At 28.6% G+C, this 26,177-nt stretch overlaps 3 protein-coding genes across 3 annotated transcripts; 2 read left to right on the plus strand and 1 right to left on the minus strand.

Annotated features, from left to right (window-relative positions):
* The first annotated feature begins 1,489 nt into the window (after positions 1-1,489).
* Positions 1,490-2,728, plus strand: LOC105122417 (putative RING-H2 finger protein ATL12). The gene has a single exon (XM_011021508.1). It carries the CDS (start codon positions 1,490-1,492, stop codon positions 2,726-2,728), a length of 1,239 nt encoding a protein of 412 aa, XP_011019810.1.
* Positions 2,729-6,723: 3,995 nt separating this feature from the next.
* LOC105122288 (myosin heavy chain kinase B-like) lies at positions 6,724-8,472 on the plus strand. The gene has a single exon (XM_011021321.1). It carries the CDS (start codon positions 6,903-6,905, stop codon positions 8,340-8,342), a length of 1,440 nt encoding a protein of 479 aa, XP_011019623.1. The 5' UTR covers positions 6,724-6,902; the 3' UTR covers positions 8,343-8,472.
* A 7,645-nt stretch (positions 8,473-16,117) lies between these two features.
* On the minus strand, positions 16,118-17,992 carry TIP4;1 (tonoplast intrinsic protein 4;1). The gene is made up of 3 exons (XM_011021322.1): positions 17,782-17,992; positions 17,421-17,659; positions 16,118-16,697 (listed from the first exon to the last, which is right to left on the minus strand). The coding sequence occupies exons 1-3, from the start codon at positions 17,906-17,908 to the stop codon at positions 16,320-16,322; spliced, it is 744 nt and encodes a 247-aa protein (XP_011019624.1). The 5' UTR covers positions 17,909-17,992; the 3' UTR covers positions 16,118-16,319.
* Between the last annotated feature and the right edge of the window lie 8,185 nt (positions 17,993-26,177).

Here is a 26,177-nt window from a genome sequence, read left to right on the forward strand (position 1 = left end):
ACAAATATAGTTATTTTTTAAAGTATTTTTTTATTTAAAAATATATTAATATAATATTTTTTTAATTTAAAAAAATTATTTTTGACATTAATATATTAAAATAATATAAAAATATTAATTTGAAATAAAAAATAAAAAAATTTAAATTTTTTAAAAATATTTATGGAACATCTTTCAATAGCTCTAATTTTTCTCATACTCTTTATGTTCTTAAATTACTTGTCAATCTAATCTCAGTTGGTTAACTTGTTGAATGTAATTTTTTATTTGCTTTTGGTCCTTTCGGTGTTATCCAGGATCTACAACCTGGAAAAGTGGTGGGCAAGGGGCAAAAAACAAGGACGGCTATTCATATTAACATCAGACACAATAAACAAGAAGCTCCCATCAAATTGCTTCTTATCTCCATCAACATCAGATAATTTTTTTAGGAAGTAAATTTGTGGCACCATTTTTATATATCTTCATCTCGGCCGCTCTCACCCTCAATGTTTGGAATGCTTGCTTTATTCAAATATATTTCTACTAAGATGAATGTGAGAACTATTTTCTTTAATACTATTTGTCAATGTTGTTCTCTTGCAAAATGGGCTACATTACCTATTTCCTATAGTGCTTTGAAGATTGATGCTCCTCTTGATTCGATACATTGTGACGTTTAGAGACCCTCTCCCATTCCCTAGAGCTGGATATACACAAGTATTTTATTATCTTCAATGATCATTGTACACGCTTTGCTTTGGCATATTTCATGTGAGTCAAATCTGAAGTGACATCTATTGCTATATTTTTTTATTAAAAATGATCGAAAATCAGTTTAATATGAGCATAAAAAATTTACTCTTACTTAGAAGGAGAATTTCAACACTTAAAATTTGTTGTATTTTTAAAAGAAAAGAGAATAAGTCACCAATACTCTTGCTCACACACTCCTCAACAAAATCAATATAATCCGGACAGTGAAAATTAGAGGTTCTTAATATTCAAGTAAAGATGTAACATAATTAAATAAAAATTTAGCCTAAATAAATTATATGGATAGCCTAACATGTATTTTTATAAATTAGTGAGATAAATTTAGATTTAAAAAGAGGTTGAGTCACACTAGACTAAGTTAGCATATTAAAATAGAAATAATAAAAGATCTTACTATTAGATCAATCTTAATTTTTTCTAGGTGATTTTATGAGCAATTTTCCTATAATATATTATTCAATCGCTTATTGAATTGCTGTATTTGAAAATTAGGTCTAGAAGTTGATTTTTGGGAAATTTTGTTATTTTCATAGGATTTTTTGAATTTATTATTTTTATTTTGAACTATGTTTTAATTTCCTTAATGCTTTCAGCTTTAGGTTGTATTCAACATACACCTTTACTTGATCAAAAGTCTCCATTCCTTTGCTTATATAAATTAGAGGATTTTCTTGGTTCTTTCAAATTGTCATTATATACAGAAACTTGGACAGCATAGAGTGTTGCTATCTCTATGAATCGATTACTTCTCATCATAAGTCTTACCCTCTTCTTCCATGTCAAAGCCCAAATCACTTCCCGTTCGGATTCAGCTACCCTCAAACCAGTCCATCGAGGCCTTCCACTAATCCTCGGAATCGTCTTGACTATGCTGTTTATAACATTTTTCGTACTTGCCTACGCAAAGTTCTGCGGGAGAAACCAAAATAATTTCTTAGGCCGTTATCTCCATCGCCAGAATTTTCATGGACTTATTCGATCAAGTTCTAGGTTTTCTGGGATTGGCGAAGAAGTGATCAATTCCATGCCCTTTTTCAGGTTTTCCTCACTTAAGGGCTCAAAAGAAGGCCTAGAATGTGCAGTTTGCATATCAAAATTTGAAGATTCTGATGTCCTCAGACTGTTGCCTAAGTGCAAGCATGCATTTCACGAGAACTGCATAGACCAATGGCTAAAGAGTCACTCTAGCTGTCCTCTTTGCAGATACAAGATAGATCCTAACGATGTCAAGAGCTTCACTTACTCAAGCAGTTGGAGGCACATGCAAAATCCTTCAAATCTAGCAGAGGATCCTAATCTTGAGATCTTTGTCGAAAGAGAGCATGATCGTCAAGTTTCATCATGTTTTAACCCAGGAAGCAGCTTTCAAATTAGCAATGACAACAGCAAAAAGGAAGAGTTGCTGGTTCAAGCAGGTGGTAACGCTGATGATAACAAGAAACTTTTTCATAAATTCATGCACAAGATCACCATTTCAGATGTTCTTATCAAGAGTCGATGGAGCGATGCTAATTCTTCAGATTTGTTGTCCCTGAACACTGAGATGCTTGGAGTCATGTCAAGCAATAGATTTTCTCCTATGAAATCAAGTAGTGCTAGATTCTACAATGGCTTGTCCAGGGTTGAAAATTTAGAGAAGGTTAAGGATGATACAGAAAGAAAGAGATTGTTCGAGCCCCAGTTTGCTGCTGTTGACAGAAGTAATTCTGTTCCAAGCTCAAGCTTAAATTCGTCAAATATGCTTAATCCTGTGGGGAAGAGGTCAATGTCTGAGATCACAATTTTTTCAAGGTTCAGACAGCTAAGTGCAAAGAAAAAAATGAAAGAATCTGCATCCCCAAGGAATGGAGGAAAAGATGAGAGGATCAGGATGCTTTGGCTGCCAATATCACGGCGAACAATACAATGGTTTGCCGGTCGAGAAAGAAACTTACGACAATTAGAGTACGAAAGACAAGCATCAAATGTGTGATTTTGATCTTAGCAGCTTAATTTGTAAATTGTCACTCGTTTCTAATAGCTTTCATGTTATTTGATGACATGAAACCTTGGTGATGACACTGTCACGTTTAGCTGTTTGCTAATTATGTTAAATCAAGAAATTTAAAAATTTCGTTCATGCCTATCATCATTGATGTGAAACAGCGCAAAAGTTCTGAATTTCATATTCCTGCAATCGTTAATTGGCATTAATTTGTTCTTGGAATCTCACAGTTTTGTAGACAAAATTTTAGGAGTCAATAAGCATTATTTTTTATAGAGTTAAGATTAATGTATGAATTTAATTATAACTTATTATTTTCATGAATTACTATCTAGACCTCTAGTTGGAGCAATAATACATGCAAATATTCCTTCCATTTAGCCAAAAACAAGAGTAATATGACGAAATGTACAAAAACATTGTTATAAAAAATTTCTATTGACAAGTACTTGTAAATTATTTTTTATTATTATTTCTCAGTTGAAAACTCATTTTCTTATAGAATGTTAAATATGATACAATAGAACGGGTCAATGCATACATATAATGCAACAAAATAATGCAGCATTAAAATCTAAGAAGAAACAAGTTCTAAGCCTTATATGTATAGTTTTGTATATAGCAGAATAACTTTTAAAAAATTTTGAGAATAAAAAATAACTTTTATTAATTTGTATTTCCACCATACTCACTTTATTTAAAAAAAAGTGGTATAAGTGTAATAAAAATTAATAATTTATTAAAGTATAATTAGGAAAAATAACCAATATTGCCATTAATTGTGGAAAAACTTAAATAATTACTTATTGAATAAGGTTCAATATTTAGGAAAAGTAATCAATATTTTCATTAATCGTAGCTAAAAACTCGAAACAACAGTGAAGAAAAATGCAAAAAATTGTAGGGTCCAGTTCTAACAAGGATTTTAAAATATCTGACAGGGAAAAAAAATAGTTTAACCATTTTTTTTTTTCATCTATATCATCTAAGTATATCTCTATGCAGCCCTGTAAATTTGTCATGATCCTTCTATTTAAGGATTTTCAACGGTTACTTATTAGCTATTCTTGCAGCCTGTAAAGTCAACTAATTATACTTTCTTTTTATTTTTTTTCCGACCCAGAATGGATCAATTAATTTGAAGGCTTAATTCAAATAAAAAAAGTCGACTTAAAAAGAAACTCAACGCCAACCAGTGGACAGGTTTTATAACCAATTTTAGGTGCATGGATTTGCTTTTAATTTGTATCCATTGTTGACTAACAAAAGTGATTATATTTTAAAATTTAATATGTTTAAGAATAAAATTTTTAAATATTTGAATAGGAAATAATCTCATGTTTATATTAATATTCCTTTTTCTAAAGTTTGATAAATCCGCAATGTACAAAACATTTTTTATGAGATTTAGTAAATTTTTAATAATAAAATCAATAATTTTTAATAAAAAAATTACAATAAATAAGAGAATAAGTTTTAACAAGAGTGTTCTTTGTTCTTTGTTATTATATGTAATAAATATTTTGTAAAATAAGAATATAAATAATGATGGGTTTAATATCTTGTCAAACTTATATATATTTGAACTTAATAAATAGTTAATCTCAAATAAATTAAATTTGATATCTCATTAAATACATATATATTTAAAGATAATGAATAGATAATGCCAAGTATATTAAACTTGAAAGCAATATCAAACCTGTATCACACGCCTGTCTTACATCGATTTAATATATTATGAAGTTTAGATAAAAAAATTATTATCTTATTTCTAATTTTTTAATTTTATATTTTTAATTAAATATGTTAAAAATATATCCATTCTTCAAATAGTTTTTTTTGGATAAAAACAGAAACAAAACAATATTGATCCCAAGACAAGATTAAACCATCAACTTATCTCATTCAAGTTGTAAATATGTTAATAAGTACATGAACAATAAAGAACCATATAATAAACTGAGGTCGTAATCGCAAACGTCATGATCAATCTGTTTTTTTATTTTATTTTGTTTCCATTTTTGCCTTCGACGGTTTGCTGGGCTTCATTAATCTTTAGATCTTCGCTCACTTTTTAACATGGCTTGTCAGATTTGGTCCAGGGCTAGATACTGGGCCTTATGATACTGCCTCGTGTAGTTTTTCTGGCCATTGGCAAAAGCTAGAAACGCCCGAAGGGAAACAGAAAAAATACAACGAGCAGGTCTTTTTATGAACCCTCCATATATATATGTTGAAATTAGTTTGTTCTGTGTCAACAATAAAGAATTGGATTGGTTTACCCAGTCAAATGAAGTTAAATTTCCTGTTAACTTTCTTTTTAAAAAAAAAAAACCATAGTAGCTCTCATTATTTTTAGGGTTTAAAAGTTTTTTTTTAGACATTTGCCTCCCCTCCATATCTCTTAAACTTGTCCATTTGTCCTTGTCATATCTATGTCTAATGATATTTTCAGAAAACTTGTATATCAAATTATCTTTTAAATGGAAAATTTGGGATTGTTTCAATTTGATTATTGATTTAACAATTTTGTTTAAATACAATGTTCCTTTGTAGAAAGATACTAGTTTGGGTTTGAGGACATAAAATAGTGTCTCTCTCTTTACTCTTACTTTCAAGCCCTAACACTGGCCTTTTTGTTTGATATATTTAAAATTTTATTACAAGCTCTCCCACCATCATCAGTGAGCTCAACTGCTTTGTAACTACACTCCACTGGATCATTTCCATGGATATCAAAACAGCTAAAGGCTGGAATTCAGTTTTCCCATTCCCAAATCTATCACTTTACTCACCACCACCAGCGAGCCCTCCCCCTTTTGTTTTCTGCTCGAACAATTCCCATGCAAACAACCACAACCACCGCCTTAAATTGCCCTTCGTTTTATTTCTCTATTTATCACCTAGCTGCTGCTGTACAGACATTAAACAATGGTGTTAATAGAATTATCTGGAAATGGAACCTGTGATCGTGGACGATTTGCTTAATTAGAGTTTTTTTTTTTTTATAAGCCAATAACTAATTAATTGTATGAATAAGGGAAACTCCAGAGGGCTAAAGGTGCCAACGAGGAGCAGGCTGAGTCTAGGCAATTAGGCAGACAACGCAGCCAAAAGTGCCAAGACAAACAGCAAGCCCAAGAATGACAAAGGTTCTTAATAATACTGAATAGAAGATAAAATAAAATAAGAAAAACTATTTATTTTAAATAGAAAAACTAAAACAAATATATTATAATACTGAATAAAAAAATTCTTTCAAATAACTAAATATACATGTATCTCAATCAAATATCCAAATTTAGAAATTCTAATCGCACTATATATGTATCCATCCCCTACCTAATAGTTTCACCGAAATAAATACCAAAATTATGTGCTAATAAATGTGTAACCAATGTAAAGGCCCACTATTTAATGATCTCAACAGTCTTATTTACGCCCATGACCATTTCCCACAGCCATAGCTACTATTTTATATTTCTTTTTATTAATCAATAAATTTTGAGTGCTTGTGCGATCCTAATTTGATTTAATAGTTAGCAATTGTTTTTAATTTTTTTAAATCAAAGAGATAAATTTAATTATAATATATGAAACTCTCTACGAGTTGAATTCAATAAATAAATCTATTTATAAATAATTTAAAGCAATGTCTTGGGAAATAACAAAACGTGTTAAAACGATTAGATAATACGTTGAGCACCTGCAATGCCTTTTTTTTCTTTGTTGCAGGCTCAACAGATTTTGAGCTGCAAAATAAAAATAAGCTGGCCTCTCCTGTTATATAAATATAATTAAAAAAATTGCAGTTGTTGATAATACTCAAAACGTTATCGGATATACAATTTAAAGCAAGCATGTTGGCAGCATTCAAATTACAGCGGGAACAGGTTGTTGGATTGATTAAAGGAAGTGTCCTGTCCTCCAGCTCGTTATTGATTTAGAACTTAATTTATAGATGTGAGTGCTCCCTGTAATTGCTTATAATTGTCTGTGAATGGTTCCATATAAAGAGAAAGAGAGGGAACAAACTTGTTGTCAAACCCACTTCACTATCTTCATAAATACACAAGCTCATGTCCTTAAATCTTTAGCTAGAACTCCCTGCCTCCAAGTCTGATAACCAATTCCATCCCTCTTGAAAACACTCTTTGCCATGGATTTCTATGGCAGGAAATCTCTCTTTAGCTTCATAACTGAAGAGAGAAATGCACCGCAAGAACTGAATGACCAAGAGCTTCAATTTAGCCCTCCAAGGCCTATCAAGAATGCGCCTATTCAATTTAATGGAAGGGTGAATGCACCTATTCAAACTTCAGCTAACATGGCGGCCTATCAAGAAATGAATGACCAGGAGCTTCAGTTTAGCCCTCCAAGGCCTTCTACCACTCATTCCAGCAAGCTTACCCTATTGCCACCATCTAGCCCAGAATCACCGTGGACACTCTCTCCTCATCATACCCCATCACCTTCTCTTCTCTACCATTGCATAGCCTCGCTTCATCGACATGAAGGTAATATATACTCTATTGCTGTCTCAAAAGGAATAGTCTTCACCGGCTCTGAAAGTAACCGTATTCGTGCATGGAAGCAGCCGGATTGCATGGAAAGAGGTTATCTTAAGGCGAGTTCTGGTGAGATAAGAGCCATTTTAGCTTATGGTAATATTCTTTTCTCTGCACATAAAGACCTTAAAATTCGAATTTGGAACTTCGCAGTTTCAGATAATTTCAGAGCCAAAAAGGTCCTTACATTACCTAAAAGAAGCTCATTTCTTATGTTTCCCAGACCTAACACACAACAACACAAGGATTGTGTTTCTTGCATGGCTTATTATCATGCAGAAGGACTTTTATACACTGGATCATATGACAAAACAGTTAAAGTTTGGAGGGTTTCTGACAAAAAATGTGTAGATTCCTTTGTGGCTCATGAAGATAGTGTCAACGCTTTATTGGTGAACCAGGATGATGGGTGTGTTTTCACTTGCTCTGTTGACGGGTCAGTTAAAATATGGAGGAGAGTATATAGAGAGAATTCTCATACTCTAACCATGACACTGAAATTCCAACAATCACCTGTCAATGCCTTGGCCTTAAGCTCATATTTCAACAATTGCTTTCTTTACTCAGGGTCATCGGATGGTACCATAAATTTTTGGGAGAAGGAGAAATTTTCTGGTAGGTTTAACCATGGTGGATTCTTACAAGGCCATCGTTTTGCAGTTCTTTGCCTAGTAGCTATAGAGAAGCTGCTATTTAGTGGCTCAGAGGATACAACCATTAGGGTTTGGAGGAGAGAAGAAGGAAGTTATTTTCATGAATGTCTAGCTGTATTAGATGGGCATAGAGGACCAGTGAGGTGCCTGGCTGCTTGTTTGGAGATGGAAAAAGTTGTGATGGGGTTTTTGGTATACAGTGCAAGCTTGGACCAAACTTTTAAGGTATGGAGGGTTAAGGTTTTGCCTGAAGAGAAAAGGTACTTGGATTATAGAGAAGTCAGTGATTCAAGGTCAAAGGTAATGGAATATGAGATGAGTCCTGTTCTGTCTCCTTCATGGGTAAAGAAGAAACTCAAAGGAGACTATTTTCAATAGATCATGATCATCATTAAATTAAAGATTGAAAATTATGTTTCAATGTAGAATCTGTATACCTCACTGCAGGTGGAAGCATATATCGTATTCTGAATATAGTATTATATATATATGCTCTTACCATTTGTGTGACAAATCGCTTTAATTCCTACATATCCAGATTGTGAGAACTTAATTCAAATACAGACGGACCACTGCTTTCTGCACATGTCATTGGCATATATCTGTCTTTTCAATGGAAGACGAGAATTTTTATGAGGTTGGCAATGGCGGATGGAAAACCAGAGAAATGAAAAATGAAGTAAGAAGCCTCATAGTTAATGACGCCTATTACTCCAAGCATAACACGCTCCATGTTTCGTAACATATCTATACCTCTACCGGTGATCCAAGTTGATGCCTTGTGAAAGAAAAGACAAAGAACATAATCTCCATCCAGGTTGATTTTTTCAAATAAAAATCTGTTCCTAACCTGTCAGAAGAATTATTGCCATACTCTTTTCTAAAATTTACCATAAACCAAGCCTTGAAATAAATCATTTAATGATTGAGGAACACGCCATAAAAAATCCCACATATCTACGGATTCGGTTCTATAATGAGCTGACTTGTTGTAATTAGTTAGGTCATTTTCGTGATCAAATTAAATCCAAAAGATATTATTTTGGAATTTTTTGTTTTTTTTCTAGTTGTTTTTATATTTCTTTTCTAGTTAGGTTTTAAATTTTTTTATTTAATTTAGTTTTAATTATTTAGGTTGGTTTAGCCATTATTTAAAGAGTTTTGTCATTTATTTTCAGAACAGATTTAAAAATTATTGAATTCCGACAGACATCAAAACATATTTTTCTCAATAATCTAAGATTGTACCCTTAAAACTTGGAAAATCCTCATTTTTTACTGTATACTACATCAAACATCATCAAACTTGGAAAGTAAATGATGCCACCAAAAAATTAATAAAACAAAAAAAAAATCATTAATAATTTTTAATAAAAACAAGAATAAAATTAAATAAAAAATTCATCAATATTTTTAATATATCAAATCATATATGGAAAAGCCAATAGAAATCCCATCAATGATTTCAAGAGAAAATTAAATCCAATCGGACAACTCTTTTAAATACAACCTCAACAAATCTTCCTCTCTTTTTTTTTTTATAGATAAAACCTCCCCCATCTTCCTCTCTCTTTTTTTTTTTTTTTTGCTAAAACCTCCCTCTCTCTACCTGGTATGTTTTTTATTCTAGAATTACATGTTAATTATCGCACGTGTATTGTATCACAGTAATCATTCATCTTTTCAGATATAATATGTTTATATATTCTGATAAATATAAGAAGATAAGGAGAATTACATGTTAATTATCGCACGTGTATCGTATCCCGTGTATCGTATCACAGTAATCATTCATCTTTTCAAATATAATATGTTTATCTATTCCGATAAATATAAAAAGATAAGAAATTATTATCTTTTATTAGTGAAAAATTAAATGAAAGTCATCACTTAATTTTTGATTACTAGAAATTCTAACTAGTTCTAGAAATTAGATACGAAAATTGATTATGTAAAGAAAAGGTATTAATACTTCAAATACACTCTATCTAAGGTAAACTGCAATATTGTTTTATTGTTGGATAAAAATCTAAAGTTTTGTCATGTTTTTAAATTATTGATTCGTTTAAAGTTCAAGAAAAGCCCTTCTCAGTAAAGAATTTCTTATCTTATAATATTAAAACCTATTCATTCTAATATTTATAAAAAAATTTAATATTCATATTGATTCGTTTAAAGTTCAAGAAAAGCTCTTTTTAGTAAAGAATTTCTTATCTTATAATATAAAAACCTATTCGTTCTAATATTTATAAAAAAATTTAATATCTAAAATATAACTTATATATGATGTTGTATTCTAGATATTAAAAGATAAATAAAATAATTTTTGTTTATTTTTAAAATTTTAGACTAATTCTCGTAACTTTCTAGTTTCTCATCATGAGGAGGTGGTGTTGGTGGCGTTGGGTTTTGGTTTAACAGAGCAAGTGGGGAGGGAGAAAGAGGAAGAAACAAGAAAGAAAAAACAAAAATTTCTCTTCACTTGCTGCACATCCAAGAGAAAAAGAAAAAGAAATAGTGCTGTCTAAAAACAATATTATTTTTTTACACGAGAATCTAAAAATAAATTATAATATTAACAACACTCATCTTCGTCAAAGAAATTGATAGGTTAGATTCCTTGCATTAAAACAGGTATATTATACATCTTTAGCTTTCCCTCTTCATCCTTGATGATTACAATAGAAGCTGAATATGGTAGGAAGTAGGTTTGCATGGGTTTGATTTGCTTTGGTGTTTATGTCATCAAAGTGAATACAATCCATCACCAGTCGCATATTAAAAAATGGTGTGAGTTAATTTCTTAAAATTCATACTAACAAAAAAAAAAATGAAAATCATCGACAGAATTTATGACGGAAGGAATATTCCATCAACAATTTCAATTTTTAAATTTTTTATTTCGTCAGTAATTTCTAATGCCAGCAAAATAAAAAAAGCCGACAAGCTACTTTTTAATAACGGTATTTCATCGGTAATTTCTAATATCTACAAAATTTTCTTAAAATTCTGACGAAATATCTTCTTAACATTCTCTAATTTGCTGGGGAGTGCATGTGACCAGTATATATATATATATAGTGCAGTACTGTCATAATCGTGGTAGGTTCAAGACAGATGAAAACGTGTGTAAATTATTTATACCCCATGCTCCAACAGAACAGACCAACTAAAAACAAATTTTATGAGGTCCTGTAGATGGATGTGGATGTCTGCAAATTGTTGAGCCATCAAATTCACCTGTATTGTGCAATTTGCGACAGCTCGCTCATCTATATTAATGCTTGCATTATCATTTCTTGGTAACCATGTGTCCTCTCATATATATTATACTCAGTTGATGTGCTGTTTTCTCTGTAGCCACAGCTGTTTTTGGGCATGCATTTGATTTCTCTTTTTCCAGTTTTTTTTTTTTTTGGGGGGGTATCCAATTAATTAGAAAAAAGACGACTGTAATAAAAAATAAAAAAATTAATAAAACTAGTAGAACAAGAAAAAAAACCCATCAAATTATTAATAAATATAAAAAAATGATTTAAAATTTGGGTTACTATTTATCTTGTTTTCATGAACAATAAATTAATTGATAAGTTTGCTTTAATATTTTTGCATTATTATATTTTTTGGTTAAGACTCTAGAGAAAGAAAAAGAAAAACACCAAAGAAAGATAATAAAATGAAAAAGGTTATTTGTCTTTTTTTTTCAACTTTCATGAAAAGATAGTTTTAAAGTAAAAAATAATTAATAAAATAATAATTTGTTTTTAAAAAGTTTAATTATTCAAAATAAAAAAATATTACTTGTTATATTTAAATACTAAATAATAAAAATATTTAAAATATTTTGCAGGACTCGGCCCTGCTTGCCTACCCTTAGTTTTGTCGTTACATGCACGCACACTAGATAGAATTTAATTTGTGCTTCGTTATGAGTTATAATTTTTTTTAAAAAAAATATTAGATATGCAAGTTGTTTCAAAGTGTTTTTTTAACATGAAAAAATTAAAGTGTAAATTAAAAGGTATATATAATTATTTAATTAAATAAATTGATAATTATTTATATATATAAATAAATAAAATTACTAGCAGTAACTAAGAAACAAACTGATAAAATAAGACATTCATCCTATAAGGTTCCTGTATCAAAGGCTTATATTGTTAACTTTTTAAAGGCAATAAGGTAATTGTACTTTGTAAAATTAAAAAGACATTGTTGCCTTCAAATAAATAAATAATAATAAATTAATTGTGTATAAAAACCATTTTACCTCTCAAGCAAAGTCTTATAAATAAAATAGTTAATGATAAAATAGTAATTTTACCGTAACTTAAGATATATTTTACTATGGATTGAACTATAATAAAACATCTATGTAATTTAGTTTTTGTGTGTGTGTTAATATACATATAACAAAAAAAAATATAGGGAATATTAATTTCATTGTAATAGTAAACACAAATTAGTGTACATTATTAAAAAAAAAAAAGTATTTTGCTATTGAGTGAAAAAACAAATAAAAAGAAGCCTTCGTTATTAGGGTGCTTTCGTCCTTTTTCACTAGATTATTGTCATTAAAAGATTGTATGGATGTATATAAGTTTTTTTATATATTTTTTAAATAGTAAAAATATATTTTTACCTCTAGGTCAATAAAATTTAGAGTTGCTCACTAATGGTTTTTTTTATTTTTCATAAACTTTTAAGTAATAAAAATACTTTTTTAATCCCATAATAAATAAAAAAATATTGGGATGTAGGAAAAAGGTATTTTTTTAGTTTTTCACATCTTGTAATATAATTAAAATACATATTTAATCTTAAAAAGAACAAAAAAAATAATGTTTGCATTTAGGGATATTTTTACACTTTCATATAGGTTTTTAGGTAATTATCAAAATCCTGGGATCATTTTGTTATTTTCACATTGATTTTTTTTTAATTTTTTTAATAAAAAAGCTATTGGAATATGCTAATCACGCATAAATCACCATGCGTTTTTGTGTGAGACTCAACTTGGTATGATCTTATCTTTTTATATCAGTTTTTGTTCCTTCTAAATATTGATTTTATGATTATCTTCGATTTATATTCTTTAAATCCAACCTCATCTCTATTTAAAGAAAATACCAACATTGATGAATTTTTTTTAAGAAAATATTAATTTTAAAAAATTGTTTATTCCTATATTTTTATTAATTTTATATTTCTGAATAAAATAAAATCCTTAATAATATAAAATAAGAATTCTAAAAAAATATTAGAACACATATCTTACCTCATCTATACTTCATTTTGAATAACATAACAATAAAAGTGCTAAAAAAACCAAATCAATAAAAAAAAAATGCTAAAATCAGAAAATAATAAAATCACATAAATTTATTATATTAAGTCATAATAGTTAATGTAAATATTGTTTTAAGACATCATTCATAGTTATTAAAATTTTGGATTGAGATACGTGTTTTCTTTTTAATATAATATGAGAGATTTTCAATCATTTTTATTATTTTTAATTAAATTAAAAATTTTGATATAAATTAATCACAGGTCAACATTACAAGTTCAAAGCTTAAATAGTTTTTATATAAAGAAATGTGCTAGAGTTTTTTTTTTTTAATAAAGAAATGTGCTAGAGTTTTTTTTTTAAAAAAAAAAAACATTCTTGAGGTTCTTAGATTACAATGATTTTTTGATAAATTTAATTCTTTGTTTTATATATATATATATATATATATTCGTATGTGTTATTCTTTTTGTCAACCTATTTTAATATTGAAATAAACTCTTTCAAAATTAAAATTTAATAAGAACATGAATAAAAATTTTATTCACATTTATATACTTTGTTTATTCATGTAATATGAATAGATTTAATTATTTGAACAAAGTACTATTTTAAATAAAAAAATTAAATAATAATAGTAATTTAATCAAAAAATACATTTGAAATTTCATAATATTAAAACTTGAATATTAGTATCCGGCATCTATTTTTCTTCTCTACACTTTTCAATTTATGCGGTCATTTCTAATTTGATCATATAATCAAATTAACATATCATAAAATTAAAACCCAAAATATTTCCTTTTATTTTACTTGAAAAGTCTGTCAACCTGCATCATAATAAATAATTAAACTTTATTGTTTCAAGTAAAGGTACTGAACTTTATTCAGAACGAACATTATAAGAAAAAAATTTCAAGTTATAATTATATATGCTCATATATAATTTTTTTTTAAGGATAATTAGATCCAGAGTTTCTGTATATATTCAATCTGTGCTGCTAATTTTTATTTTAATACCATTAAAAATTATATTTTTTTTATATTTTAAAATAAAAATAATGATTTATTGAAAATTACCATACCTTGTCGCGTGTATAATTCAAAAATAATATAATAGGGAATAGAATCATAATTATCAGACTTAACCCCAGACTCAGCCAAGGATTGAGTTTCGTGTTTTATGGGTCAACTTGAATCAATTCAAATCAACTCGGAAAATTATATATATATATATATATATATATATATAAATTTCTAATATTTTATATTAAAAAATTAAGAAAAAAATCATTTGAATATATACTATACATGTTGCAAATAATAAATTTTAAAAAAATATTTCAAAAACCTTTTTATCCCACATTAAAAAAATATAATTTTTTCATGTAAATATATAATATATATACAAAAACATTTTAAATCCCACATTAAAAAAACAACTTTTTCTTGGGAATATAGAGTATACATATTAAAGGGTTTCAAATCCCACATTGAAAAAGATACTATATTATCATTTTAAATTGATATATTTAAACCAAAATATTTTTTATCATAGATTGAAAAAAATATAATTTTTTTTTCTTATGAACATAGAGTATTTATATGAAAAGGTTTTAAATTTCACATTAAAAAAATAATTTTTTTTTTGGAAACATGAAGTATAGATATCAAAGGGTTTTAAATTTCATATTGAAAAATTCTAACTTTTCTCTTGTGAATATAGAGTATATATATGAAAGGATTTCAGATCTTGAAAAAATATTATGTTATTATTTTAAGTTAAAATATTTAAATCAAAAAGTTTTTTATACCATATTAAAAAATATAATTTTTTTTTGTAAGCATAGAATATATATACGAAAAGACTTTAAATTTTACATTAAAAAAACATAACTTTTTTCTTGTGAATATAAAATATATATATTAAAAAGTTTCAAATTCCACATGAAAAAATAAATTATTTTTTTAATATTTATATAATAAACTTTAAAAAATATTAATAACCAACTAAAAAAATATAAAAAAAAATATTGGAAAAAAAACCACATTTAAAAAAAAAAACATTGCGTTTTATCCAGGTTTATCTGAGTCATGGATTGACCCGCTAGGTCGACGTCCAAGTTTTGTCGGGTTGTTGCACCATCTAGTTTTTTCACAAGATTGAATCGGTCCAACCATTAGATTAACCTATCAGGTCAGTCTGCAAGTTTTGTCGGGTTGTTGCACCATCTAATTTTTTCACAAGACTGAATCGGTCCAACTATTAGATTAACCTATCAGGTCAGGGTTTAGTAACAGTGAATATAATACTATAAAAATTAAAAATCAAAATTTGAAATGTATTCTATTTATTGGTCAGTGATAGCGTTGTATTGTTTTGGAATGTAAGTGATAACATTAGGAGATTTAAAAATTACGTAGCCGTAGATAGAAATTTACAGGGGCTGAAAATGATTTTTTGCCCGTATATACACAAGCACGCGTTTTGCAGAATAAAATAAAAATGTAAAGTTAGTATATCTTTCTATAAAATATTTATAATCAGGTTAACAAGTCACTAGATGCTTTTCTCACCCTTAATTCCATAGTTTTTATGCCTCAAATTATTAAACTCCTATAGTAATTTATATAACTTAATGTTACCTCAATTAAATAAAATAATATTATTTTAATTTTTTAAAAATTAATATTTGTTTTTACTTGATTGATTTTAAAACTTGGTTTGACTTAAATCGACTTACTAAACTGGATTTGACTGAATAACACTGCTCACACACTCTTAAAAAAAAAATTATCAGGTTATTTAATGAAATTACTTGCTTGCTTACGAATATTATTGAAGAAGGAAAAATATTAAGAATTAATAACATAACAAAATCAAGCACTTACGATCATTGATTAATTAATTCACAAAATTGACAAAACTAAACAAAGAGACTAAGATGCATGAAGTAAATTAGTACCACAGTAGCATCACAGGGCGCATAGTCCACATATAGAAACTTAAAACATTGATAAAAGAGAGGGGACACCATATCCATCATCACTTGGTAATTTGAGATTTAGAAAGGCTCTTCTTCGCTGGGAAGAGGACGATGAGATCTTGTGATGAAGAAATTTTCATAGATGAACCCAGCGAGTCCACCACCAATAAGGGGTCCAACCCAGTAAACCCAGTGGTCTGTCCAGTCCCAGCTAACCAAAGCAGGTCCAAATGATCGTGCTGGGTTCATTGATGCTCCAGAGAATGCACCACCAGCCAAGATGTTGGCTCCTACTACAAATCCAGTCAGCATTGGACCTAGCCCATCAATGGATCCCTTCTTGGGGTCGACAATGGTGGCATAGACTGTGAACAGCAAGGAGAAAGTCAGTACACTCTCCCATACTATTCCTTGAAGGTAGTCCATCCCACTTGCAAGTGTATGTACTGGAGTAGCCTGCCAAAAAACAAAATAGAAACCCAACAGTAGTGAATTAATTATTAGAAAAAAAGTAGCAAAAAATATAAAAACAAATATGGGGTAGGGGACAGCAAGCTCCCATACTAGTACAATGATTGAAAAACACGCCACAACAATTAATTTTTAAAACATGTTAGGACTAGAATCAAAAGGAACAAAGTTCATTGTATAGCTCAACTTTGCTGGGAAAAGAACTGAAATATATATGTTTACACATGATAGGACTAGAATCAAAAGGAACAAAGTTCATTGTATAGCTCAACTTTGCTGGGAAAAGAACTGAAATCAACTCTCACACACACACACACACATATATATATCCAAAGTTTTTTCAATTTTTCCAGATTTTGTACGGATTATATCACTATTCGTACTGAACTTAAGTGCACGGGGCAAGGCTTATTTGGAGGGTTGGCCTTAAAAAATAAAATTATCAGAATAGCATTGTTTTGATCAATAAAACTTCTAGAAAAAATTAGCAGGTTAAGGTTTGGATTTTGACATAATAATATTCAGGTTTTAATAGAGTGAATTAATTATTTTTTTTTAACCTGAACCAATCTAGATCCTAAATTGATAAATTCTCAAGTCAATTGTTAAGTCAAACTGGTTTAACAGCCATATATATGATTATATGCACATGTTATAAAACATACATGTGTTATCCCTAAGGTCTATGGCTCAAGCCAATTGCCTTACCAATCCTCCGGTGAGATACTTGAGGAGGAGACAAGCAGCTGTAGATGCCAACAATTGGTCAATCCAGTAGAGGATGGATCGGACAACAGTAATATGACCACCAAAAAGAAGGCCAATAGTCACTGCTGGGTTGAGATGACCACCGGAAATGTGGCCAGCAGATATCATCACCGCCACAACAAGTGCATGTGCCACAGCCACAACAAACAAGCCCAGTAGAGCATCTCCTGTTAGCTTATCTGTTCACAGAAAGTACACAACATAAAATCCTTCATTATATTTGAAATCCTGGCTTTGATTATCAACGAAGATTAAGAAAGAAATAATACGAGAGTTGGGGCATAAATTTAAGTGAAAGTACCAGCAGCCATGGCAGATCCAACACCAGCAAAAACAAAGAGGAAGGTGGTAACGAACTCGACTACAAGGGCTTTGAGGCAGTCAGGCTGAGCAGCCTCATGACGAGATCCCAAGGCAATTTTTGCCATCTTCACCCACTCGACCTAGTGATTGTGGATGCCTTAACAAACCTTAATGGGATTGGGAGTTTATGATATGCATGTGTAATTAAGTTTGGAGTTGCAATATTTATAGGCATCATTCATGTGATGCCCTCACTAGAAACTAGCACTGATGGCACGTTATCATGCAATAGAATTACTTTGTAGCCAAATTACTTGGATACCCATTACCCTTTGACTAAGTTTTTTTTTTATTTGCCGTGTCTGAAATTGTTAGGAGTTTTTCTATGGCAATATAATTCTCTGAAGAATCCCACATAAATATCAGTACAAAAAAAGGAAAACTTTATTTGCCATTCAATTTCTACGTTACACTTTTGGTATGTAAAACTTAAATTCATCCATTTTCGTGCAAGAATTACGAAAATTAATGGAGGCAGGTGGATTAAAAAGGGTAAAACGATGCCTTTTTATTAAACCTTATATGGCCCATGTATGAATGCTGGTGATGATAAGAAAGGGAAACGCATGGATAAGAATTGAAAGGTCGATTTGCATAACTAGTGCTAGACTTTCTCACAAATCTATGTGGTAATTTTTAGTCGTTGGTGATTTGCATGGTCTTGGGTAATCCCAAAATTTAATGTATAGTTTAATTTCCTTTACCAAACATTTTGATCTCGTAATCGTGTTAGTGGAAACTGACTGTGTTTAACTTTTTATTAGTTTGTTTTTTTTTTTAACAATGAGATTTGATCAACTTATCATTATCATTTTAGAATAGAAACTCATACTTCGGAGTATAGTGCAAACGTTAAAACAAACTATAAAGATAGCAGGCTAGAAAAATAAAATAGGATGTGATAGTTATCAAAAATTAATTCACGATTTTATTATTGTAATTTTATTTTTCAAGTAGTCCCTCTTTAAAAAGTTTAAAAACTCCTTAATAAACCTAAAATTCAACCTAAATAAACTAAGTAACCTGAAAATAAAAAAATATAAAAAAATCCTAAACAAACTAGAAAAAATAAAATTATTAAGTATAATATTTAATTCATAAACTAAATAGAAAAAAATAAAAATAACTAAGGAAAAATAAATTTTCCTTAAATATCTCATAAACTAAATAAAAAAATAAAAAAAATTAAGGAAAAATATATTTTCCTTAAATATCTCATGCATCGGTCTTTCTAGGATAAAAAAAATCACTCTCAAGTTTAAATTATTTTTGTTTTGATCGGATGTTCAATCAATATTTTACAAACCCTTTTCTTTCTTCATTTAGGATATATAACAGTTTTTTATATCAATTTCAATTTATTCATATTAAATTTTGCATAAAAACATCAAATGACTAGTGATTTCTCTTCCATTAGTTTATAAAATAAAAAATTGAAAACCTTAGACTTCTTGCATTACTATGTTTGGTCTCTATATAGCCCTTAAATAAATTTATCTTAATGATTATTGTAAACTTCTAATAAAAAGAAATAATACAATCTAAATTAATATTTTTCTTCTTTTGAGTACTTTATATGTTCTTTCTACACATAATCTCTAAATTATCAATAAAAACATCATTGATGACATCATTTTTATTGTTACTGTTATTATTTTTTCTATTATTATTAACATAATTATCATCAAAATAAATATTATAGATTGATGGAGAATATCAAATTACATATATTTCATCATAAATAGGACTATCAAAATCTCAATGATACTTATCATAATTAAAAAGTTATCTCATTTGGTTATACTTCATAAATGAATTTTTAAAATTAGTTATGAATCTATTTATGATCACTCTTTTTATGATTCTCTGATTTTTTTTTTAACTTTACTAATTGATAGAATAACTTTTCAACTTGTTTGTATATGTTTATTATCTTTAATCAGTGTATTAATTTTATAATTTATCTCCACATATTTTTTTATCATGGTTCATAAACATTGCTTTCATGGAGAAAATCTCATTCTCTTTTATAAAGCATGTCTTTTTTTGTAACCATTTATTTTAGCCATTTTAGCCATAAGTATTTAACAAGATGAAACAACTAACCATCAATAATTGTAGATCTTTAATGCGAATTAATATAGATGAAAACACAAACAAAAAAATATAAAATTGAAAAAATATAATTAAAGTCAAATAAGGTTTTCATTTAAAACCTTAATTTATAATTTTATTATTAAATATAACTTTTATTTAATCTCTTTAAAAAGTTTACAAAAAAATAATCTAAATAAATTAAATAAACCTAAAAATAAAAAATAATAATAAGAAAAGTCCTAAACAATATAGAAAAGACAAAAATTTGAAGTATAATATTTAATTTTCTTAAATTAAATGAAAAAAAAATAAAAATAACTAAGAAAAAATAAAAACCTCATGTATCAAGTACACTACCTATGGAGCCCATTAGCCCCTGCTAAAACTCTTTTATATGATCATCTAATGAGAAGTAGGTAGGGTGCAAATGATCGTCAAGAACATGTGTGAATATCTAGGTTCAAGTGACGAGAGCAGATAGATTATTTATCTGCCATGTAATTTACAGTGATCGATGAACTGAATTTGTTTCATCCTGATCACAGACACGGCGGATACACACACACACACACACACACACACGCTCTGAAGAAATGAAACTACCGTCTTCTATATATATGTGTGGGAATCTCGGAGAAGTTTTGTATGTAATTGAATGATCGCCGAATCCACAAATGCAATTATATTTTAAGTTTATTATCTTCGTAAGTTTTCCAGCTTCACAGAAACAATCGACCATCAGAATGAGTTGAGAGTTGAAAAGGATTAGATAATAAGACATGAAGATTAATTTCGGCCTTCATTTTCACACGAGTTCATGTCCACTTTCAGCACGTAATTATATCGATATGGGCCCTACCAAGTCATAATTGTTCTAAAGCACGATGCATCATCACTGATCCACCACCAAACTCAGAAAGCAAAACTGATCCGAGTCCTTAGGAATGATTCAATGGTGAATTCTCAAAAAAAAAAAAAAAAAAAGGATTCGATTCAGAGGTTCAAAGTATTAGGTCAACATCCACATGAACCAAAACACATCATGTATGCAACATCCACGATGATTTTTCCTTTTGGAATCCCTAATGCTCTTCCTTTTTTCGATCGCTGCTTCTGTCATTTTAAGAAAAGTAGGGTTTGTGTTCAACCATACACCAAGCTTTCCATATAGTAAGAGAAATTAAATAGTATGACAACCCCCCACCACCACAAAAGCTGAGTTGCTGGTTTGATGTTGACATAGAATAATGTCATATTCAAATAATGAGCATGAGTACATTGTGTCGTCTTCTTGATTCTTTTCAACCAATTCGATTCTATGTCTTATTGTCCTCTTTGACATTTTAATAGTGAAGCTCATTTTGTCACCCATGTGATCCCACTCTATATCTACACCAATATTCTTGCTCCCTTCATAAGTTTTTGAAGAGGAACTAGCTCTGGCTGATCATTAATATACATAAAAGATCATTAATAAATATGTTTAATTAGACATTCTTTCATTAATAAGATTGATAGGCAAGATACGTGCTAGCCTTTCTTAAAAAATATATTTTATATATGATAGTCATTTACAGTAAGAAAATGAATTTTCGTAAGACGGGTGTCAAAAAAAATAAACTGCTAGAATGATTTTTAAAATTAATGAGAAAACTAGGAAAGATTATATATGGATAAAATATATTATTATTTAAAAGTTAAAATACTTAATTATTACAAAAAGCTAAATATTCAAAAGTCACATTAAAATAAAGATTAATTTGAAAGTATTACTGCGATTACTTTTTAAAATAGATTACTTTTCAAAATATTTTTTATTTAGAATTATATCAAAATATTTTTTTTATTTTTTAAAAATTATTTTTAAAATCAACACATCAAAATAGCCTAAAAATATTAAAAATATATTAATTTGAAGTAATAAAAATAAAAAATTAATTTTTTAAAATTTAAAAACAAACAGAATGGCTCCCTCAATAAAATATAGTTTCCACCCCTAATCATTCATGTCATTCTTCCATCACAAAATCATAAAAAAAATGTAGAATAGCACTAAAAATAAAATAAAAAAAAATGAAAATTTGGGTTAGCTTTGCTACCCATTTTAACAAAATACTTAGAGCTCATAATTAAGATTCCATCTCTCATATCCATGCTTTCAATATCCTATGTGAGCCAGAATTCTCTTCATGTGACGAGGCCACTTCATCGGCAAATGGAGGAATTAAGGCTTGAAACAATGTCTCATACAATGTTGACATCAAAACAAGATGGAGGCAACACAAGGACGGTTCACATTCGAGTGAGAAAAAGATTAAAAAAACCTATGTTTTTGAAAAAAAAAAAAAAACAATTAGAGATGGAACGCAGGATGCATTATTGTGATTCCCAGCTAGGGCGAGCACCATGTTGCATTATTAATTGTCTAATGAGGTGACTGATTCATCTCTTTGTCGTTTAGCCCATCATGATTCCAAATAATGTATGGTCCAATTATGACAATAATGAATACTAAAATACAAATTTTACAAAGGTACTCTATTTAGTGGCAAAAACACCCAAGAATGAAAGCTATACAATGCATGGATGAGAAATTGACCCAATGAAACTACAGAGCATTTTGTCATGCTGATCCTGGCCACTTCCAAGCAGTTTTCTCATGCCAAATTAAGGCGAGGATATCTCTCCAAGGCAATATTTGAAGTCAAAAGATACCCAATAATTCATTGCTGGAATTACTAATGACTGGTTCTTCCATTTCTTTTTTTTTTTAATTATAAAATCCCATGTTTGAAATGTGATTAAATATTAAGGTGGGGCTTCTTAATTTGGTCAATGCTAAATTTTTTTTTTAATTGTTAATGGGAAGCTAAAATTGATTGGCAAAATCTTTTTAAAGGTGTGTTTAGCATTGCAATTTGGAAGTGTTTTTTTACAAAATTTAAATTTTATTTATTTATTTTAAATTATTTTTTTTATATTTTTAGATTATTTAAATATATTAATATCAAAAATATTTTTTAAAAAATAAAAAATATTTTTTAAAAAATACAATAACTACACTTCCAAAACAGAGTCTATTTGCCAATTAAGCCAACTTCATCATGTTAGCGACAATGAGACCAAAAGGATTATAAAAAGAAACTCCCATCCTGTGCCACGCTTGATGCAAAAATTATAACACCATTTAATTGTCTTTATACAATTGGTTAAGCATAATATATATATAAAATGGACATGCTGAAAATGATATTTCATATCTACATAATATATATTAAACCTGTCTTGTTCTGGTGAGTTTCAAATTAATTTAAGTCCGGCTCAAGTTAAGTTTCAAAAAAATATAAAGAGTATTGACCATCTTGTTAAAAACTTATTTTATTAAATTAAATCTTATTAGTGGGGTGGCCCCGAGCTCGGTTTGAAAGGAAGGTTTTTCTTTCTGAGAAAGAGGTTCCTATACAAAATGCAAGCGTTTTTTCTGGAAAGAGAATGTCTCCTATACATAATCTAAGGGAAAAGAAATGAGATCAAGTAAGAACTCAAGAATGTTATTGCAAAAAGATGGCAGGGAATTAAGGTGATGGCTTGTAGCTTTTTCACCTATCTATCATACAATCTCTACTTTGAGACCTGATGAATAAAAGGCGGGAGCAGAGTCTTTATCTGTCACCTCTATTTAATCACTGAAATGTTGATAGATTCAGCCCAATATAGTGTAGTGTCACATGACTGCAATAGACTGGATTAGGTTTCTCAAGATCTCTCCTCGTCCTCGGTTAAGAAATGGAACCAATTGCTTAACTTCGCGCAAAGGCAGACATGTGGTGGTTAGTAAGCCTTGAGTGAGGAGTGAAGTTCAGCTATCCGTAGTTATAGCTGCTTTATAAAGGATGAAGCTAGGCTTTGAGGAGCATTGCATTTCTTTTGCCAAAGGCCAGTGATTGACTAACTGTGTTCTACGGGTGTGATCGACTAGGCTGAGGAACTACTCTCTATATAATAACTAAGATAATAGAAAACTCGCTTGATCTTGTTCATACAGATGGCACTAGAAAAAATCCCGAATCTTCTTCTGTTATATACCATCACTAAGATACTCGATTCAGACTCTGCCTCAAATAACTTTTTATTAGGGAAAGGGTCAAAAAGAGGTACTTTCGCCCATGGTGAGATAGAACATTCGCTAGATGAGTGAAAACTTTTTCGATCTGATACCCCATAATGAGAACTGGTTCATAAGGTTTGCCACTAGGGGATGGATAGAGCTAGACCTTTATTGATTGGAGACCCAGATTATAGAGGACTTTTTGACAGAGGGCATAGCGTTATTCCTTTTACGGATAGGTGGGACTAAGACCGATATCATGGTCTTCCTCCTTCTCGATGCGCGGTAAAAAGTCTATTTTGGAATTCCTTTAATGGACGAGTTCATACAGCCAGTGATTGTATGAATAGTTTCTGGAGAAGTGTAAAGATAACTAGAAAGAGTTCACTATACTATATAGACTTCTGCAGGGCTCTCATAGCTGTAATAAGAAAAGATTTTTTTTGCTAATTTCTTTTAAAAAATTAATATTATTATGATTAAAAAAAAAATTATACGCGGTATAACAACTACAAGATGATATCTCAATGCGCTGATATGAGATTATATAATAAATATATTTAATAATATTATAATTATAAATAAGTACCGGATAAGTATTAAAAATTAAATGTACGATGAAACAAATATTTTATGGCAGAAAAAAATTATGTTAATAATAAAAAACTTAGAGATTTAACAAAATAATTTATGGCAATCCACAATATTTTATAAGGAAAGATATAATATTTTTGCCATATAATTTAGTTTTTTTGTTAATAAAAAACAAAAAAAAATTATAAAGTTAAATTTTCTATCAACTTAATATTAAAAAAACCAACAAAGATAATTTTGAAAGGAAAAAAACCCACGAGGAAAAATATTGTCGCAATTGACAATGTTTTGTGAGGAAAATTACAGTGTTTTCACCAATAAAATAAAATAAAAAACCATTTAGAGAAATAATATAGCAATCCACAGTGTTCTGTGAGAAAAATTACAACGTTTTCCCTATATAATTGAGTTTTATTGTAATTATAATTCTTAACCAACTTAATATTAAAAAAAATTTGACAAAGATAATCTTGAAAAAAATCATATGGAAAAACACTGAAACAATTTACAATGTTTTTTAAAAAAATTATAAAGTTAAATTCTCAATCAGTTTAATATTAAAAAAATTAAAAAAATAATTTTATAAAAAAAATACAAAAAAAAATCATGTTAGAAACACTGTAATAATTCACAGTGTTTTATGATGAAAGCTACCATGATCCCTCGTATGATTTAGCCTTGTTTGTAATAACTTGTAATTGTAATTATCATACAGCTCAATATTAAAAAATAAAAGTGACTAAGAAAATTTTAAAAAAATTATAAAAAAAAACATGTGGAGAGACATTATAATAATCCACAATGTTTTGTAAGGTAAGCTATTGTACTTTCTCCGCATAATTAAACTTTATTATAAATATAAATTATAATCAACTCAATATTTTAAAAAATAAAATCAATGAAGATAGTTTTAAAAAAATATTACAAAAAATAAAAACACAAAAGAAACTAGAAAAAAAATCTATATGAGGAAAAACTAAATCAATCCATAGTGTTTTGCGAGGAAAAACTTGTATTTACTTGTAATTGCAATTCTTAACCAGCTTAATAGTTAAAAAAATAAAATTGACAAATATAATTTTAGAAAAAACCATAACAAAACAGAAAAAAACCATGTCGGAAATACTATAGTAATCCATAATAATTTACGAGAAAAATTATAGTGCTTTCGTCACATATTGCAACTGTAATTTTTAACTAGCTCAATATTAAAAAATAAAATAAAAAATAATTTTAGAGAAAATCACAAAAAAAAAATCATGGAATAATTTTAGAGAAAATCACAAAAAAAACCATGTAGAGAAAAATTATAAAAATAAAATATTAAAAAAAAATAACAAAAATTAACAAATATAATTTTTAAAAAAAATAAGAAAAAATTATATAAGATAATTTTTTAAAAAATAAAAAAAAATTATGTGAATATATTTCAGAATCAAAAACATTTTAAAAACTAAAGTAATCACACTCCCAAATATATTTTTATTCTATATAAAAAAATAATGATAAAAAATATTTTTGTGTAAATTTACATT

Source organism: Populus euphratica, unplaced genomic scaffold, assembly GCF_000495115.2.
Source record: "Populus euphratica unplaced genomic scaffold, PopEup_1.0 scaffold19.1, whole genome shotgun sequence".
Classification (NCBI taxonomy): Eukaryota; Viridiplantae; Streptophyta; class Magnoliopsida; order Malpighiales; family Salicaceae; genus Populus; species Populus euphratica.